The sequence below is a fragment of the Pogoniulus pusillus genome, chromosome 6 (genome assembly GCF_015220805.1).
Source record: "Pogoniulus pusillus isolate bPogPus1 chromosome 6, bPogPus1.pri, whole genome shotgun sequence".
In the NCBI taxonomy this organism is placed as follows: domain Eukaryota; kingdom Metazoa; phylum Chordata; class Aves; order Piciformes; family Lybiidae; genus Pogoniulus; species Pogoniulus pusillus.
This window is the reverse complement of record NC_087269.1, coordinates 7,413,839-7,434,408: the sequence shown is the minus strand read 5'-3', so window position 1 is coordinate 7,434,408 and position 20,570 is coordinate 7,413,839. Positions and strand designations below refer to the sequence as shown.

Sequence of the window (20,570 nt, the reverse complement as noted above, 5' to 3'; positions counted from 1 at the left end):
TACTGAAAATAATTTCATTGAATTAATACAGTATGCCAGTTAGATTCCTGGCATTTAATGTCTGCTTTGACATTAATATTGAGGGAAAAAATAATCTACTCAATTTTTTTTTGATGTCTGTATAGTAGACAAGACAGGGATCAATGCATGCATAGTCTCTCAGTTTTGCCAATTTTATGCAAATCAAAGGGTGAAAAAAAGAGCATAATTTTATTCTATTATTCCATTAAGCCTAGTACAATTACTGTGTCATCATCCTTGTGGCAGTCTATTTGATGCACTTGTTTTTCCATTTTTTCCAAGTATCATTTCCCAAAGTTTAATAGCACAACTCCTTGAGTATTAATAGGAAAGAAAGGAGATTTTTTTTCTTTTTTAATAAAAGGAAACTAACAGAAAAAAAACACTAGGCTCCAAAAGCAGTAACTGGAAAAGAAAAAGCTATTTTTAGGGAACCCAAATTATTTCCTTGCAGTGTTCAAAGAAAAATATTGAGAAATTAAGTATGATAGAGGTTATTGTAGTACTCATTGTTAACAATTTTTTAAAAGAAGAGCAAGAAATCAAGATTATGATGGAATAGGATCACTAAGACTAGGCAATTTCACGCCAAAGGAGCTGGACTGTGATGTCAACTTAAAGGTGGAAATGTTATTCACCAAAATGTTGATCATACTGTTAAAATAACACCTCCCCCCCCCTTTTTTTTTAAGAGATGCTAATTTAACTGCTCCTCAACATTTTTCTTTTAAGAGATGAAGTTTGTGAGCTTCAGAATATGGACTAAGAAGTCTTGCTTTAGTAGCCTTAGGAGAAACTGGTGTAGGATTTAAAAAAAGCCCTTGGGTGAAGTATAATGTAATGAGAAAACCCCAGTAAGCCACTAATAATAAATGCAACCTTCCTAAGGCTTGCACAAAACCAAGATAGTCAATTAGAGAAAATCAGAGCCTATGGCTTATCCAAAAAACTGTGGAAACCTCTGGGAAGTTCTGAAGGAGAAGTATAAATCCCAGTAAGGTCAATGGAATTTTATTTTCAGCAGATAAATTTTTCATCGTTTCCCTGAGAGTTATTAATAAAAAGAATAGATACAGAAATAAAAGTAGCAGTGGTAGGTATCCTAAAGATAATTTCCTGGTTTAGAAAGAGAATGAGAGAAAAATAACTCCAAGTAAATGCTCTCTCAGCTAGAAAAAGTCTAATAGCTGTGTCCCTTTGGGAATATTAAGGGTATTGGGTAAATTCAGTATACCTACTAATGATGTGTAAGAAAGGTTGAACTGTGAGATGGAGCTTTGCTGACAAGGAAGAAATGCCCTAGCTTAGTCAAGATTAAGCAGGATTGTGAAAAACTCCAGAAGGAATAGCGGTGAAAATGAAATGCAGCAGAGCAGGTGCAGAAAAATACTCAGCAGACGGGATATCTGCAGTGGAAACTGTCAGTGTCTTCCAAATAATTTGTGATATATTGCAGCATGCATCAAGGTTTCAGCACAGCATCACTTAGTAGAAAGACATCTAAAAAATTGTTATTTAAAGAAATAAATCAAAGGATCATACTCAGTCGAGACCAATGTCAGCAGATTGATTCAATCAGAGATGGAAAGGCTACCAAGTGTACCTGGGCTATTTAATTTTTAGTAGGTGTACAGAAAGTACATAAAAAACCATCATATGATTTTATTTCCTGCTTCAGTAGACTTTTATTTGAAAAGAGACAGGTGTTTCAAATAACAACAATGTTGTTGTCACTGCTGATAGAACTTGGGTTCGTCTGGTCTCTCTGTTTTGTTTTGTTTTGTCTGAAGTCTTCCATCTTTAAATAACCCTGAAACCAACTTGTAATTTACCAAGTTATTCTTGACCCAAAGTCCATGATTTAAAAACAACTCTGCAAATATATAATTGCTTCCCCTCCCCCCACCCCTTCCTGATGAAAAAATGCTGCAAAGGAACAAACACTTGAGTTAAAATCTAACTTTTCTATTGCAGAATTGGTTTTACACCTTGTTTTATGCATACTGTAAAAAAAAATAATTACAGAACTGACTCTAATATTATTTTTTTTCCTTCAGATACTGGCTTTTGATAAAATAACATTATCTCCTCTCTCCTTTGCTCAGTAGTTCTGAGTTTGCTAAAATTCCTACAGCATTTACAGTCTTTATTGTGTGGCAGTTTGCTCACCAATACTTATTAGAGATGATGGTGACTAATATTACTTAACTCCTGTAGGAAAATACATACATAGGTGTTAAGAGAAGTAAAAGTTTCTCTCAAGGTTTCATTTTAGAAGGGTGCCAGTGAATCTTGTGTGAACTTTATTTCTAAATTTAAAGTCCAAAAGAGTAGGCAAGGGCAGGCTTATATTTTTATCATAAAAAATCAGATGCCTCCCTAGTGTTGACTTACTGGATAAGACAAATATGAACAGAAAATTGTAACACGTTATTCTGTTAGCACTAGAATCTGCCAAGTAGGGATAAAACTGCTTTACCTCATGGAAGAGATTGGTTTTCTTACAAGAAAGGGTTATATGGAACAGCTCAGGTAACTCACAGAATTGCAGAACGGTAGGCAGAAGTTGGAAAGGACATCTGAAGATCGAGTCCAACCCCTCTGACACTTGATGAAAAATTAGCATGGGATTTAAGAAATAAAGATTGTGTTGTCCTCCATTCAAAGCATGTTTGGAAAGAAAAGGGAAAGCTTATACTTGAGTTGGAAGCCTGTACGCTGCACACCATAAAGCCTGTGTTAAGCTCAAAGAGCTCTTGAACTCCGTCAAAGCACTCTGCAGCTATTACCTTCGCTGCCCCAGTCTACATGGTAGTTTTACCAGTAAGTCATAAGGCTAGCTCAGACCTATATGTCCCTGCCCAGAACTGCTGCAGAGCTTGCCCCCTTTTACTTGATGAGTCTGGCAAGGAGAAGGGCATTGAAGACATTTGTTTCTTGTAGAATCCTTGCAGAGAGGCCAATCACAAAGGCAATCTCCTTTTTTTTTATTTCCCCCTCCCTCTTCTGTTCAGATGGTTATATTGTTCAACATCACTGCATAAGCATCCATAAGTTGTCTGCAGCAAGGCTTGGTTGGTGTCAGCCTGTAGGAGCAGGCCAACAGAGTATGTGTGTGTGGGTGTGTGGAGGAGAGGGTGGATTCTGCTCTGTTCATATCCTCAGGATGTTGCAGAAATTCTGAACAACTGACAAAATCAGTGTTTGAGAGCTGTCTCACTTTGTTCGCTCAACCTTGCCTCACAACAGCAGCCATATAGACCTTTAAATATACTTTAAGTTGTTTTACTGAATGAACACAAATGCTTCAGTGTTGTTTTGTTTTTTTTCTCCCTGGTATACTAGTGCTTAGGCTTTGATAGTAATAGCTAACAACACCTGAAACTTTTTCTTTTGCTTTCCTGCTACAATGGACATATTCTTGGATGGTTTTGCTCACATAACCTTCTACAGTACTACTTCTATACTTGATTTAGTTAAGCACTGGATAAGTTATCCAATTGCTTTTAAGTTGTAAATTCTACCCAAGACACTTTAGTAAACTAGTCCTTTAAAAGTGTAAACTATTGAACCAGAAGGATGTAAGGCATAAAATGTTATGTTTCCAAGAAAAATCTAACTTAGAGGCATTTGTGTAATGATGAAAGGATTGACAGATCTCACTCATCTGAGCCAGATGTGTTAACTTCATCTAACACTGAAAACATCTCATCATAGCATCAGAGAAAATAGCCCATATTGACATTTGCATATTATTCATTTCTAGGGTTATGAAACATCTGCACTGATGTGACATACAGCAGCCAAAAACTTTACATTCCTTCATTTTCATGGTGTGTTACTTTTTAGCTGAAAGACAGTCGTCCAGTGTTCCTTCTTTTGATTGCTTATGAAGTAAAACTATTCTCACGCTTGTCTGCATCTCTTGTAAGCACCCTAGTCCTTTGCTGACAGCCTGTTTGTATTTTTCCTTCAGCTTCATGGAATTACCTAAGGAGGTGTTTAAGCCTTGCCTTCTCTCTCCTTCTCTCTCCTTCTCTCTCCTTCTCTCTCCTTCTCTCTCCTTCTCTCTCCTTCTCTCTCCTTCTCTCTCCTTCTCTCTCCTTCTCTCTCCTTCTCTCTCCTTCTCTCTCCTTCTCTCTCCTTCTCTCTCCTTCTCTCTCCTTCTCTCTCCTTCTCTCTCCTTCTCTCTCCTTCTCTCTCCTTCTCTCTCCTTCTCTCTCCTTCTCTCTCCTTCTCTCTCCTTCTCTCTCCTTCTCTCTCCTTCTCTCTCCTTCTCTCTCCTTCTCTCTCCTTCTCTCTCCTTCTCTCTCCTTCTCTCTCCTTCTCTCTCCTTCTCTCTCCTTCTCTCTCCTTCTCTCTCCTTCTCTCTCCTTCTCTCTCCTTCTCTCTCCTTCTCTCTCCTTCTCTCTCCTTCTCTCTCCTTCTCTCTCCTTCTCTCTCCTTCTCTCTCCTTCTCCCTCCTTCTCTCTCCTTCTCTCTCCTTCTCTCTCCTTCTCTCTCCTTCTCTCTCCTTCTCTCTCCTTCTCTCTCCTTCTCTCTCCTTCTCTCTCCTTCTCTCTCCTTCTCTCTCCTTCTCTCTCCTTCTCTCTCCTTCTCTCTCTCCTTCTCTCTCTCCTTCTCTCTCTCCTTCTCTCTCTCCTTCTCTCTCTCCTTCTCTCTCTCCTTCTCTCTCTCCTTCTCTCTCTCCTTCTCTCTCCTTCTCTCTCCTTCTCTCTCCTTCTCTCTCCTTCTCTCTCCTTCTCTCTCCTTCTCTCTCCTTCTCTCTCCTTCTCTCTCCTTCTCTCTCCTTCTCTCTCCTTCTCTCTCCTTCTCTCTCCTTCTCTCTCCTTCTCTCTCCTTCTCTCTCCTTCTCTCTCCTTCTCTCTCCTTCTCTCTCCTTCTCTCTCCGTCTCTCTCCTTCTCTCTCCTTCTCTCTCCTTCTCTCTCCTTCTCTCTCCTTCTCTCTCCTTCTCTCTCCTTCTCTCTCCTTCTCTCTCCTTCTCTCTCCTTCTCTCTCCTTCTCTCTCCTTCTCTCTCCTTCTCTCTCCTTCTCTCTCCCTTTCTTTCTGTATTCTTTTCTGTCTTCCTGTCTTTTCTCTACTGAAGAAGAAAGCTGGTATTTCATGGACACTGATATTTGTGCTTTTGAATACATCTCTTCCTCATTAACTGACTGTTGAGATTTCAGCTTTGCTGACTTCTGTACATCTGAAGTAAAACCTTCCCTCATTCTGAGGAAAATATGGTGCTGGCTTGAGAACTTTTTTGGTTGGTATAAAGGAATTGAGAAAGTGGAGGAGAAATGTTATCTCTCTGCCATGGCAAGCAGAACTACCGCATAAAGTGTTTCTGGATTTAAAAGTAGCCTTGAACTGTCTGCATCTTGAACTATAATCTATTAACTGAATTTCTGGTGTCATAATGTTATTTAACAGAGGACAGTTGTTCAGCAGCTTTAATCACATGTAATATTGTACAATTAAGCAGACTGCTCCACAAAGGCTTCAGCCTCAGCTTTTTTGCATAAAATATAAAGCAGCAATACAATTTCCTTTTCCTCACCAATTCATTACAGAAACACATACAAAAGAGATGTCTAATGGCTCAGAAATGTGTCTGAACCAGAACAATGAAATTATCTATCTCAGCTCTGTGAGGAGGACAATGTACAGGCTCCTGGACTGAGAGTGGCTTGTGGGCCTCCTGACATCCTCAGGCATGAAACTGAACAAATCACTTTTCATCTCTGTTTTCCAAATATGCTTTCAGGTGTTCCCTCTGTCAATACCATAAACTCCTTAAAGCACAGAATGTTCCTCTGTGATGTTTGTACTTCACTTATCTCTGCCATTCTGATCTTGAATGGACTCATATCACATGAAGTACAAACTGATGCTGCTGGATGTTATTGTATTCCTTACTGTAGCAGTGATGGACTTAATTTTTTTAGGAATTCAGGTGAGAGTTTAAGGGTATGCCTGGGAAAGCAGGTTAAACCTCAAACAGTTCCTCCATGCTCCAAGGGTAAGAATGGAAGAATCTGAACAAGTGTCAATTTGTATCTGATGTCAGACTCTAACGGAGGCGACTTAGGACCTATGTGCTTTTGGGAGTGCACCAGGAAATCAAGTAAAGACCTTTTCTTTCTCTTGGAATAGAGATATCATATAAGAAGTTCTCAATGTCAGTGCTAGGAGGAAGTTTCACAGAGCTTGATAGCTCTTACTGCTGTTACTGTCTCCACTGTTTGACAAGAAGGCTCTTTAAAAAAGTGTAATTTTTACAAGTAAAGTAATAAAACAAAAGCAGGTTACAGCAAAGTTGCAAAGGAGTGGCTTGGTTAAAAAAGACATTTGAGGCAACTTGATTATAATGATCACTTTTTTTGTATAGCTCTGTTTATAAAGCTAGGAACTTCTCTTAGCCTGATGAGCACTATAAGCAGAAGGCAATGTCTTGATCTAAACCCTAAAATAGGAAGATGGAGTAAATCTCAGGAGGGTAAGGATTCCAGAGCAGGATCTGATGTCTCTCGGAGAGAACCTCTAGCAGAACCTTAGGCAAACACTGGAGCGGCCCGGTCCGGCTCCCGTGGAGAAGGCATCAAGGTAGCAGCACGTAGGACACCAGCGCCTTCCGCCGCCGGATGCTCTCCTTGATGCCCGGGGCAAGGAGAAGCACCTGGCCGGGGGCTTCTGCTGCCCCCCTCCGCTAGCGAGCGCCCGCCTGGATGGTTGTGCTCTCGCACGCTGTTCCCCCCCTATCCCCGCCGGCGGGGCCTCCGAGCCGAGCGCGGGCGGTGGTAGCGCTGCGCCGGCTGGCGCCGGTGGCAGTTTGTCTCCCCCGGCCCCGCTGAGCGGAGGGGCTGTCTGTGGAGGCGCAAGCTGCCGTGGCTGGGGGCCGGGGAAGGCGAGGGAGCGGCGCGTGGGGCGCGGGAGCTGCCGGTGAGGGGTTCCCCCGGCTTCCACCTTCCCCTTTCCAGACTGGAGAAAGAGTGCTCTCTCCGCCCTCGCCACTCCACCAGGACCAGGCTCCCCTCCCTCCGCCGCTGAGGGACGGATCCAAACGGACCGAGGAGCGGGGGCGGGGGGCGTTAAAGCGAGCAGGCGGCAGTGCGGGGAGATGACAATTAGCCTTTAAAAATGGCTGCTTGGAAGCTGTCAGCTGGGACACGGAGTGGTTGTTAGACCTCCTCTCCCGCCTTCGTCCCGCCTCTCTTCCCTGCAGGGCTAATAACGGAGAAGGAGTAAGAGCTCCTCAGCACCCTCCTCACTGCTGAGTCCCCCCGCACGCCGGTGCGGGATGCCGTAGCGGCTCCGGGGCCCGGCCGCTCTCACTTCCCATCTGACTGGCGAGAGGACGGCTGCGCCTCCCTCCTCCCCGCGCTTCTCCTCGCTGCCGCCTGCGTGTGTGCCGCGGGCAGAGACTACAAAGAAGAAGGGGGAGCCGGGGGGCTACATGCTCGAGGGGGGTGCGGGTGTGTGTGCACGCCGGTGGGGGGGCATATCTGGCGAGGAGAAAACACAAGGTCAAGAAGCAGTTCTGCTCCTCCATGGAAGAAGACGGGAGCGATGAGCCTTGAGGAGGACGACGAAGCGAAGGGGCGGATGGTTGAGAGCTGCCGCTGCTGGGCTTTCCCTCGGGAGTGACGGGACGCAGAAGGCTGAAGGGGCCGGAGGAAGGCAGCGCTGGGGTCGGGAGGGGAGGGAGCGAGGAGAGGAAGGCGAGAAGGAAGCGGGGGGTTTGAATCTCCCTGGCTGGATTATTTGTCCTCAGAGGAAGCTGCTTCTGCCCGGGGTGTGCGAGTGGCTCTGCCATCGCTGCCCGTCGCTGGCCGCGCCTCGGCCCATGGCCCCCGCGGCGAAGATGGAGCTGGGCAGCCCGGCGAGGAGAGTGGCAGCAGCCCCCGCGCCCCTGGGTGTCTGGAGACCCTTTCCCTCCTCCTGCTGCTGCTGCTTCTTCTCGCTCCTGGATGTGAACAGCTGGCTGCTCTTCTACGGCTTCTTGTACCTGGCTCTCTATGCCCAAGTGTCCCAGTCCAAGTCCTGCGACAAAATCTCCTGCTTCTCGGGTCATTGTGTCAACTCCACCTGTGTCTGCGACCAAGGCTGGGTGGGCGACCAGTGTCAACACTGCCAGGGCAGGTTCAAGTAAGTCTCTACTTATTACAGTGCCCTTTTTCTCTTTCTTGCACCCTTTTCTGTCACTTTCACTTTTTTTGTTTGGGATTTTGTTTTTTTCTGCGCCTGCTATGATTTTGTTCATGTGTGATGGAAGTATGTGACAGAAGTTAAGAATTGAATAGGCTTCTCGACCTCCTAGTGCTTCCCTATAAGAACACAGGACCCAGTCCCCCGATGCAAACCCGTACCTGCTGGAAATTGTACCGCTGGAAGTAGGCTTGCTCCACTTGGTGGGAGCTGAGAGACGGGGAGAAGTCGGCCTACAGCCGAGTTGCTGCCGTCCCTTTTGGAAGTGTGGTGGAAACGGTGCGCGCTTCATGGGGCAGCCGAGGGAGCGGTAGTTACGGGGGAAATTGCAAGACTTTCTCTTTCTGCATAGCGAAAGTGTTTTGTTCCCTTCAGTCTTTATCTTTCGAGTGTTTTAGTTAAGTGGACGTAAGGCACACAGGTCAGTAAATGTTACAGAGAAATGCGCATCACTGATGACAAAGTTTGCAGGGGAGAAGTGCAGTAAATGTGAACCGGTAACAGATTTGTGCAAAGGAATGAGCGGGCAGTGAAGCTGGAACTACCTTCTCGTTCTTAGAAGTGAATGTGATGCCGACTCATTGATCAGTGAGATGGAAGTGCACCCTGACACTTGCTTTTCTGTATGTAGTGGAAAGGAAGGCTTAGTTTATAGGGTTGTCACTTTCCCCCACCCCCTTTGGTGTCAGCATAAAGACTGGCAGTGAGGAATACTCTTTGCTCTTATTTTGCTATATAACCTTGGACAGGACATCTCGTTTCATTCCCTTGTAAAGCATCTCTTAAAAAGTGGAGCTCTATTATGTATATTGACAGGTACAGCTGGAAAAGGATTTATTATCTAGTTACTAACAATGTATTAGTGAGGCTATCTCATACAGAATTCAGATTCTGTCTTTGGCCAAGTACTTTAATAGGCAAAAGTATCAATAACTATGATTTTTAAAAAATCTAAGTTTTTTTTTTTTTTTTTTTTTCCTTGGGAGTACCAAAAGTAAGCTGTACAATTTCTATCTTGTAAACATATAACCTCAGGGCAGTTGTCACTAAATAAAACACTAAATCCAGTAACTTGTTAGCTTGTAAGTTGAGTAGTGGGGAGTCAGACATGTTGGCTGAAGTGATGACATGCTGCAGAGGAAGAAGCAATTCACTGATAATACCTGGGTGGATTATTCCATCAGGGAGATTACAGCTGAGCTGAAAAGGTAATGCGAGGCAAATGTAATACGCGTTTTGTGCATATGAACTTGGTAAAAAGATTCTGAAGTTGCTCATTTGTCACCTGTGTGTACTGAGGAGATTTGGGGTTTGTGAAACAATAGGTGAATTGCGTAGTGATGGTGAGTGAGGAGAGGAGGGCCCAGGTGAATCTTCTTTGTGTGTGAGGATCTGCAGGAAACAGGCTTGCAGAGCTATTATTTCCTCTCTTTAAAAGAGATTACTTGTATCCTTTGTCTTGATGCTACTCACAACAAACCCTAGTAGTTCAAGGACTTGAGGCCATATTTAGTTTCTTGCATTTCCAAGCTTATCGTGAATTAGTGTATTCTCTGAATGGCTACTGGAACCTTTATCCAGTCCTTGTGGGTATTTCCCTGATTATACGTTAAAATATTGATTGCCTCATCTTGGTGGTGTTAGTCGAGTGAGGAGGCACAGTGGTTACATTTTCATGGCTGATAGAAAGTTAATAATCCATCCCCACCTAGAGGAAGTTCTGCCTGTATGTTGGGAGGGCTCATCTTCTGAGCTAAGCTAACACAGTCGATGCACTTTTAGGAGTTTTGGTGGAATTGGAATAGATTTCTCATTAACTTTTCTGTGTTCTTTCATGCTTAGCTTCAGTGATGACAGCAATGTTGGCATTGTGATTTTTCTCACAGAAGTAAGCTGCTTATATTATGTTTGTCTTTTTACTGAGGACACTTTCCTAGTGGTATCTTCGATAGCTCATCTTTCATCTTTATTCTTGGAAGTAAAATATACTTTGCAATGAAAATAAGTGGTTTAGGATTTAAAGCTTTCCAACTCATGTGAGTTTGGGATGGCATAAAACATATTAAAGTGTCTTATAATGCAAGCAAGAACTCAGAGTGGTTTTATTTTGAATCTTGAAAATACAGATGGGAGATGAATGGGTGATGAGTCAAGTGTATGTGTTTCCAGATGAAGAACTGGAGTAAGAATTGTAGTCTTGTGTTATGGCTGGGTGATCAAAGACCTTTCTTGCCTCTGTGGCATTTAATGTTTTGGCTAATTATCATGGAACATTTGCATATGGTTTGTGAAATGTATTTGCTTTATACACAAGTAGCCATTGCTGGACTTGTGCAGCAGTAGTACTTTGATCTGGCAAGTGATGCTGGGCATGGATAGCTTTTGCAGCAGTTCTTGCTGTCGGTAATGTTTTGGAATGTCATGAAGAGTGTGTTTGATTTACCAACTGCATTACCATCAGTTCATGAGCTGTAGATGTGATCTAGACAAACGTTGATAGAGCCTTTTGTGTTGTTCTAGACATTGTTTCAAAGTTTCAGCAATTTGAAGTGCCTGGGTTGGGTCTCTGTTATGCAACAGTGAAACAACTTCTAACGACTCAAATTGCACATGTGTTAAAAAACAAACAACAAAACCCCACCAAGCCAACCTGCTTACTATCACTAGATTATTTGAGGAAACAGAGTTTTAAGGGTATGGTTCAAACACTGGAAAACAACAGGATATTTATTTTTCTTCATATAATTGAGGTACATGTTTTATTTGGTTGTTTTTTTTTTTTTTTTTCTCCATCTGGGAATGAGTGGCTTGCATTAGCAAGCATCAGAAACATTGTAAGAGGAGTAATCTGGGTGTAACCTGGGGCCATTAATTCTTTGGTGAGAGATGCGTACTATTTGGGGCTTTCTTTTCTAGACTGATACCAGTGCAGAAGAGAGACATCAGAAATAATTGATCAATCTTTGTAAGCCTGTGTCAAAATTAATTGACAATACTATGGTAACCTTGCCTTTTCCCAGTAGAACTACTAAGTAAAGTACTTTTCAAATGTTCATCCTTGACTGGATGAAAAGAGAGTGGATAGAGGGAAAAAATAAGCAAAAAGATTCTCTAGCACTGTTTTATGGGATTCTTTTTGTCAATTTCTGTATTTACTCCCTGTATTGTGAAGCAGGTGGTAACTCGTTGTATAAATGGAAGTGTAGTTATTCTTACTGCGTTGTCTTCACATCCACGTCAGTGACTTTTCAGAGTAATTACAGAAACACAGAACCTTAGAGGTTGGAAGGGACCTCCAGATATCAAGTCCAACCCTCCTGCCAAGTAGGATCACTTAGGGTGATCAGGGCTTCATCTGTCTGGCAAGAAATTACTCGCTGTTCATGATGGATCCTGATCTAGGGTAAGATGTCCCTGTCCATGGCAAGGGAATTGGAACTAGATGATCCTTGTGGTCCCTTCTAACCCTGACTGATTCTATGATTTCTAAATGTGCAATTCTGATTTATTTCCTTATCTTTTGAATATTTTCCTTTTAAAAAAAAAAATCCCTTCCCTTTTGCTCTGAAGGGATGAAAAAAAATTACTTTGTACCAAGTAAACCACCCTGAAATTTAGTTATCAAAGGAGAGAGAAAAAGAATTCTATCTGCCTGCTTGCAGGAGAGAAATGAAAGAGAAGAAAGCCAAAGGGTGAGCAGATTCTCTTTTTCCAGCAGGGAACTTCAAACAGGACTGGTCCCAAGATGTAAACAAACCTAGAAGCATCAAGGCAGTGTCCAGTTTTATTTTGATAGATTGATTTATTAAGGAATCAGCTCTTAATTCTACATTTGCACTCTTTCTTTCCCCATCTTCTACTTTTGAATTTGTTGATCAGTTAGATTTTGTAATGATGTAAGATTGGGCAGGAGAGGGAAGAGGCTGTCTGAATCAGTTGTGTTATGAGACTCCAGGGAATTCAGGGATACAAACATCATGAATAGTCCAACTGCAGGGAAAGCTGCAGTCACAGCTTCTACATATTTAGATGTCCACGTCAATCAATCTTGAGATGCAGTGCTATGGGAAAACCACTTCCATTAGTTTTGCTACTCACAGAATGACTCTTCAGAAGAAAAAAGTTTCCTTGAAGTTGGAGGATAAAATTCCTCCCTTCGTTAGCTCTGATTTATGCACTGGTGTGTGGAAGAACATAAAAAAAAAAATCAAAAAGAGAGAATTGTCCATGAAATGGCTCTTAAATTTTTGAGTGCTTTAATGCCTGGAAATACCTAGTCTTCTAAAATACTGTCCTGAAAAGTAGGTCGTGTCTTCAGGTCGTTATTGTTAATTGATACATATGCCAACTGGGGCTCAAGTTAATGAAGTAGGCTGTACAGGATGGGCGAGCACCTCTCAGTACCTGCTGCAGTTATTCTGCCTTGCCTAGTTCTAGATGTCTAGTTGTTATGGAGACAGTAAGAGCAACTTGTTTGATAGTTAAACCTTCTCTACAGATGTTCTTACTGCACTTATGAATTACCTCCTGCAGGTTCTTCTAAACTTCTAGAGCTACTATAAAGGATTTTGTGTTCTTTGAGGACATAACAATTTCTAAGTACAAGAACCTTTGCAAGTGAAATGTTAAAAGGGTACCTGATTTTATTCTTCCAAGCAGAATTCTTATTTCTGTCTGAAAATTAACTCTGCTTTGCACAGGATGACTTACACAAAATGTCCTTAAACTGCAGATTATAAATAAACAATTATGTTGTATGAGAAATAATCTTTAGGAAAAATAAAAATTATTTTTAGCTGGAGCCTGCTGAAGTTCATGCTGCTGTGAAAAGAGGCAACTTTATGCTCCATACTTCTCTTTGATTACAGCTTTCTGCTTCTTGTGTAAGCATTAATGTTCCTGCAGAGAGTTGAGAAGTATCAGCAGGAATGTATCTCCCTACCTCCCAGGCAAATATTAGAGAGCAGTTACTTTCCTCATTTTACTTCACTTGTGTAAGGCTCTTGCTGAGCCAGAGGAGGTAGCAGGAGTGAGCAGGTGTAGATGGGAAAACAAAGTTGTCAGTTTTGGAAGTGGTGCAGACTTAGTTTGCCTTAACTTTAAAGTGAAAGAACATCACCATTAAACAGATGTGACTTGTCTTATCTGGGGCTTGAGTCAGGCTATTGGCTGCATAACTGCCTTTGTCATCAGCATGGACTGTGTCTGATTCAAGGCATGTGCATAGTTACTCTTACTGACATCAGTAAAATTGTGCATGAGCTTTTATACCTGCAAATTGCCTTCATAAGCCAATGTATGAAGGTTCATAAAATAGTGGAAACATCAGTGATTATGATTTTATCCTTCTGAAATGTGATCTTTATTTAAATTGATTTCAGCAGTGATGCTCTGAAAAAGTTCTTCTAATGTGCTGCTCTCTGTATTAAAAGTCTGAAATAGTCACAGTTCATATGACAAAGCATTTTGAGTGTGTAAGGTTTGAATTAGAAAATGCATTTCATGTTTTGAAATGTAGAAGCACGACTCATACAACCATACCAAACTCCTTCTGCAAGCTAGAGAGTCTGCAATGAAAAGTGGTTTTTTTTGGAGAGAAAATAGTCTTGAAAAAATAAATAGTTTTTATTAATGTAGTTTTTGTTATTGCTTAGAATCATAGAATCAATGAAGTTGGAAGAGACCTCCAAGATCATCCAGTCCAACCTATTCCCCAGCCCTATCCAATCAACTAGACCATGGCACTAAATGCCTCATCCAGTCTTTTCTTGAACACCTTCAGGGACAGTGCCTCCACCACCTCCCTGGGCAGCCCATTCCAATGGTAAATCACTCTCTCTGGGAAGAACTTCCTCCCAGCCTATACTTCCCCTGGCACAACTTGAGACTTAATGCTTTCTATGTAGAACCATTTAAGCTGGGAAAGGCCCTTAAGATCAGAGTCTAAGCTTTAACCTTAACACTGCCAAGTCCACCACTAAACCATTTGAATGATATTTTATGGGTTTTCACAGACAAGACAAGAAATTAACATTCTGATTGCCTCCTGTCTTGTGGAGGCTGTAGGGTAACTCTGAAATAATTCATGTTTGAGTTAAACGCATACTTAGGAAAGCATTTGTGCATGTCTGAAAAGGCTTTCAGTGACTGAAAACCCGGTACTGACTTGCATCATTCTTTCCTTTGGTTAGTTACCCTCACTCTTTTCTATAACCAGCAAAACCAAATGCACAATCCTTCAGAAAATCTACCCTTACTCATTTTTTGTCTCTGATTTTTTTCTCCCCTTCTTTTTAGTGTTTTGAGTCAGACCTTCATAGCAGAACTCTCAGTGTATCAGGACTAAGTTCCCTCTGCAGATTAAAGTATGGTCAGCTTTGCTGAGAATGGAGGAGGGTTCCTTGAGTCATCTTAACATAAAATAAGTGTTTTCTTCTTGATTTACACTTTTGGTTTTTAGCTTTCCCTATTTTGTCAGCATTCTTGAACTATGAATGCCAAACTAGATGCTTGTCTTTTGGTAGTGGTTATACTGGTGAAATGCAGAAGCAGAAAATGCACTCCCCTGCTGCCTGGTGCCCTGCTGTGTGCAGCTGCAGAGTGCTTCAAAGCTCAGTACTGTGCTGGCAGCTTAGTCTGATTTTCTGCCTTAAACCTCAGAGTTGCTGCATCCTCAGTACCAGGTGATTGATACCTGTCCCTACTCTTCTCAAGCCAGTCTGTGGACTGAGTGCAGCCACCCCTGTTTGAGGAGACAATTGTGGGGCTACAAACATCGATGTACTTGGGATAGAGCAACAGTCATTTAAAGACACTCCTCTTCAACCCCAGCAATATGTAATTAACAATTTAGAGAGTCCTTTTCTGTCTGTAAGCCTGAGAACATCTGTAGGAACATCTAAGCACAAGCTAGGCAAAGGGCTCCTGGATTTTTGTAGTCTAGTTTATTTGCAGACTAAGCAGTTTGTTACTTAAGCAACTAAGTATGGGAACAGATGGCTGATGACCCTCTTAGGCCTTCAGGCAGACCAGAGGCTGGTTGCCATTGCTGTGGGTGTGTAAAAGGCTCACTTGTATCAAATGTATGCTTCAGTCTATCCGTAAATGCCTGTACCCATTACATCATTTGATACTTCTTAGGTTTGGAAGTATAATTCAGCAAATAAACAGTCTCACAAGTTATATCCCTTTAAAGAAAAAGTAGGCTCAATGGTGACATTTTGGAAGTCATTGCCATAGTTTATGTAATCTTTTTGAAATGAGTATGAGTAGTTTTTGGGATATCAGGTTATTCCCTTCCTCTTTCAGCCATTTAATCTAACAGTTGTCATGTGTCATTTTCTATACTTCCACCTGCTAGAACTTCTCCAATTCATCTGTGCCTCAAAATGGTACCTGCTTACTCCAGTTGTAGTCTGACCAGCATAGCAGCCAGAGAAGTGTCATTTGATGTTTGTGGTGCAGTCATTTCCCTTGAATGTCGGTAGCAGAATAACTGCCTTTCTAAATGCAGATTTGTGCACAACTTATAATTCTGTGACTGCTAACTTCCTCCACACAGGGAGCTAAATGGTGTTATTCTAGTTCATCTTACAGGAGTTAGTTATGCCTACTGAAGTGTAGAAATTAGGATTTAATTCTGCTCCTACAACTTTTTTTTTTTTCCAGGCTGTGTTAGACAGGATCGATGATTGCATGATCTGGAACTGTATGGAAAGTTTATTCATTTATAATCACTTTCTAAGTAGAAAAATCTATTTTTGCTTCTAAGATACAAGCACTCTCTTGAAAGTAGCTCCTGGCTGCACCACATAGTGAGAAATTCTACTTAAAGATTAATGGACTCCATGAGAGAAGATGAAATTTCATTTGTGTGTATTTATCAGGTTCTAAAAAACCCTGTGTTTTCCATCACAGGCATTTTTCTTTTACTCAACTATGCCAACAGGTTTTGAATTATTATTCATATTTGTTACTCATCCACCTTACAAATCAGTAGCATCAAGCCAGTACTTAAAAAAATTAGAGCCCAAGTGCATATATGTCAAGTCCCTGTCATGACAGTGGCAGTCAGTACTATAATGTAAGTCATAAGCCCACAATGTCGGTTTTTGTGGGGGTTAAAAAGAGGCAGTTGCCAGACATCAGAATTGCCCATTGGAGGTTGCAAAGTTGTCCTCTTCCTTCAAGTTCTTCTGTCAAGCCCAAGGGAAAAATACCAACATGCACATAGAAAAGAGCTTGCTACTTTGTCTGCGTATAGAAAAATGTTCCTCTTAGTTTCCAGCATCAGCATATGTCCAAATACTCTCTTTTAAGATGTTGTTTTGGTTAGTTTTGGGTGCAAATTGGCCTTTGAGGTGAAGAACACACACAATATTCTTCCTGTGTAAGCAGTTGGACCATTTCTGTTTAACAGTTTGATATAGAAATCACAGAATTAACCAGGTTGGAAAAGACCTTCGAGATCATCAGATCCAACTGAACACCTCCTAATTAACTAAACCATGGCACCAAGTGTCTCATCTGGTCTCCCTTTAAACACCTCCAGGAATGGTGACTCCACCACTCCCCTGAGCAGCCAGTTCCAATGCTAATCACTTTCTGTGAAGAACTTCTTCCTAAAATCCAGCCCAATAACACTGCTGATGTTGTAGCTTCATAGCATGGCTCTTAAGTCAGGATGGCTTCTATCTTCAGTTTGTTCTTCAGGGTACATACATATATTCTTTAAAATACATATCAAACCAAACAATTATCAAACTAAAAATATCTAGATACTGATTGCCTTGAATCTAGCCAAAGAAACACCATTTTACCTACTGCTATAGAGTATTTTTATAACTACATAAGCGAAGCCAGGTTTTGGAATAACAGAATTTCTAAAAGAGAAGCAATTCTGAGAGGTCTCAAATCCAACCCCTAAAATTAAAACTAAGACAGACAGCAAAGTCTAACAGAATCTGGTCTGCCAAGACACTAATACAGTGTGAGGGAGAATAGCAGAGTGCAGCCAGCATGATAAACCCTTTAGGAAGCTGACTGATGAGGAAGGCAGCAAGGAAAAAACAGCTCAGTGCTCTGAAACTTATAATTAAAGGCATTATTACCCTTCAGTGGATTCTTAGCATTTTTCCATAGAGATAATTCATGTAATGTAACAAGAATAAAACCACACACAGATTCTTAACAAATTGCTTGGATTATCTTCAGAGAACTGCTCCTTACCCACAGCTCTCATTATGTCACTATTCCTCCTCTACTAAATATCTTATATAGCTGCCAGTAAACTGTTTTCTTTGTCTTTTCTTTTTAATTTTCCAAAGCACCTGATTCTATACCTGAGAGAGAAACAAAACCAGATTCTTAGAACTTACAGCTTCATTGTTTAGCGTTGATACTGAAGGATATTTATCTTACTGAAAAAATATTTTTCCTGGGGTTTAATCTGAGGTCAGAAAATGCTTTCTAAATGCAGATGTTTCCATTTGGGGGAGAGGGAACGTGACTGCTGTGCTACATCACAGTATCACCAAGGTTGGAAAAGACCTCATAGATCATCAAGTCCAACCTGTTACCACAGAGCTCAAGGCTAGACCATGGCACCAAGTGCCACGTCCAATCCTACCTTGAACAGCTCCAGGGACGGTGACTCCACCACCTCCCCAGGCAGCCCATTCCAGTAGCCAATGACTCTCTAATGAAGAACTTTCTCCTCACCTCGAGCCTAAATTTCCCCTGGTGCAGCCTGAGGCTGTGTCCTCTTGTTCTGGTGCTGGCCACCTGAGAGAAGAGAGCAACCTCCTCCTGGCCACAACCACCCCTCAGGTAGTTGTAGACAGCAACAAGGTCTGCCCTGAGCCTCCACCTCTCCAGGCTAAACAATCCCAGTTCCCTCAGCCTCTCCTCGTAGGGCTGTGCTCAAGACCTCTCACCAGCCTCATTGCCCTTCTCTGGACACGTTCAAGCATCTCAATGTTCTTCTTAAATTGAGGGGGCCAGAACTGGACACAGTACTCAAGGTGTGGTCTAACCAGCACAGAGTACAGGGGCAGAATGACCTCCCTGCTCCTGCTGGCCTCACCATTCTTGTGATTAAATCATTCTTGTGATTAAATCATGTTAAGAAACCCAACCCACTAAGCACTCTACTACCCCCAATAATTTAGAAATTACCAACTATTAAAAAAAAAAAAAAGTTCTCCTCTCTAGTCTTACACAGATGGATTTTCATGTAATGCTTGTGGAAAGTTTCTATAAAATTGAGTGGAATTGAGTCAATCTGCAGTGTTCAACAGTGAACTTCATGCTGTCCACAGAACTGCTACACCAATTAACAGTGCAAACCTTGCCAATATTTTCCAGGTGGCAGTGGTCCTCTTCATCTCTACTCGGAAATGCATGCCTTTTAAAATAGCACAATATCCTCCTCTGACCTGGAAATAAATATCAAGAAATATAGCTTCCTCCCTCTTATCTGGCATAATACACACATTTGGTATTTCCTATCCTAATAGAGTAGTTGGACAAAATCATACTTGACAGACATCTATCAGAAATGCCCAGGCTAGTTCATAGATGTCATTGAAAATTCTGCCTATAAATAGTCCTGCCACTATGCTTAACGTTAGGTATTGAGAGAAAATCAAGTTGGCATTTAATAGGAAAACATGACATCAGATGTTTCTTTGTGTAACTATGCCATTTAATTATGGCTGCAAAAGCTACTTGCTCTATAAAATCCAAAAGGTTAAGAAGCTGTATAAATAGAATTCCTCTTCTGAGTAAGGGATGAACCACCTCATGCACTGACTGAAATTCTTGCACTCAGCTTGATGTCATGGAGGAAGGTTTGGAATGCTCACGACTCTGACTGTTCTGCCTTGATTCAGGAGAATGTTAACAGCAGTTCCAAAGTTTTCTTATGCATCTATCAAGATAGATACTGTTCAAATCAAATAGGAATTACGAGAGGATCTGCCAGGAAACACCACATTGCTGTAACATTTGACAATGCCAAAAGTTATTTTTATGGCCAAACATTGCCAAGATAATAGAGAAATAAATAACTGAAGACTAAAACCAAAACAACAACGAGAGAGAGAGAGAGAGACTGAGGGAGCTGTCTCTGTTTAGCTTGGAGAGGAGGAAACTGAGGGGACACCTCATTAGTGTTTATAAATATGTGCAAGGTGAGTGCCAGGAGGCTGGAGCCAGGCTCTGCTTGGTGATGCCCAATGACAGGACAAGGGACAATAGATGGAAGTTGAGGCATAGGAAGTTCCATGTAAACATGAGGAGGATTTTTTTTCCCTGTGAGTGTGACAGAACACTGAAACAGGCTGCCCGGGGGTGTTATGGAGTCTTCCTCTCTGGAAATATTCAAGACCCACCTGGGTGCGTTGCAGTGTGATCTGGTGTAGGTGATCCTGCTCTGCAGGGAGTTGGACTGGGTGATCTTTTAAGGTCACTTCCAGCCCCTAATGTTCTGTAATTCTGTGAAAATGACCACAGTCTGTCAGACTGAAGTGATTCTTTTACTTATTTTTATCCAAGCACATTAATATTGTTATAATTTCATTTAGTAAAGTTCAGTACCTGGATACATTATGTTACTCTAAATATAGCCAGGACTAAGACTTATCCCTGTGTTATCCTTAGCACTGAAAACAAGCAGAAACCCCAACATCTTTCCAAGAACAAAATTATAGTTGAGATTTCTTTAATTGCTAAAGTTTTTTTTTTTCTCTAGACTTTATTTTCTGCAAAGTAGTCTTCCATTTCCAAAAGTAACATGGTCAAGTCTATTTTCTAACTTATTATTCACATTATTTTGTTAATATCTTTCACTTCATCTCGGTTGCCTGAAATAGATTTCAGTCCAAGTGGACTTTACTTCAGATTGTCTACAGGTTTGGTTTAATCACAAGATTAACATGAGTGAAGAAGTTACTTATGGATTTTGTTGTATTTGTATATACTGTAAGCATACATCTGTATGTATTTAAATACTGAGTCACATATGTGTGTTTTAAAAGTCTTCTGTAGTGAATCAAATGTGCAGCAGTATCTTAAAATATGGGGCACAGAGCATATAGACAATGCAGTCCGAGGTACTTGGCAAAAAAGGTAATGCACTGTGCCAGTTTTTCACTGTAGATCACTCTAAATCTTATTTTCATTTGTGACCTACTTCAGGGTTTTAACTTAAGCTTCCTGAGGTAACAGCCAAATGCTCTAAATCCAGCATGACACCTACTCCTAAATTTCTCATTGTCTATTTAAGATAAGTTTCTAAGACATACCTGTGCTTAACAAGAAGCAGCTATTTTTATCTTTCAGTCATTTGGACTGGTT

At 41.5% G+C, this 20,570-nt stretch overlaps 1 protein-coding gene across 12 annotated transcripts in view; it reads left to right on the top strand.

Moving 5' to 3' along the window:
- The first annotated feature begins 7,483 nt into the window (after nt 1-7,483).
- ATRNL1 (attractin like 1) overlaps nt 7,484-20,570 on the top strand; it is a 624,604-nt gene continuing 611,517 nt past the window's right edge. For 10 of the 12 annotated variants that reach the window (XR_010302493.1, XR_010302494.1, XM_064144312.1 and 7 more), the window contains exon 1: nt 7,485-8,153. Coding sequence is in view for 10 of the 12 variants with exons in the window: in XM_064144312.1 (XP_064000382.1) it covers nt 7,852-8,153 (302 nt within the window). In the remaining 2 variants the exon portion in view is untranslated. Of the gene's footprint in view, nt 8,154-20,570 lie in introns of all 12 variants that reach the window. The other 2 variants (XM_064144320.1, XM_064144321.1) reach the window with 1 other exon arrangement.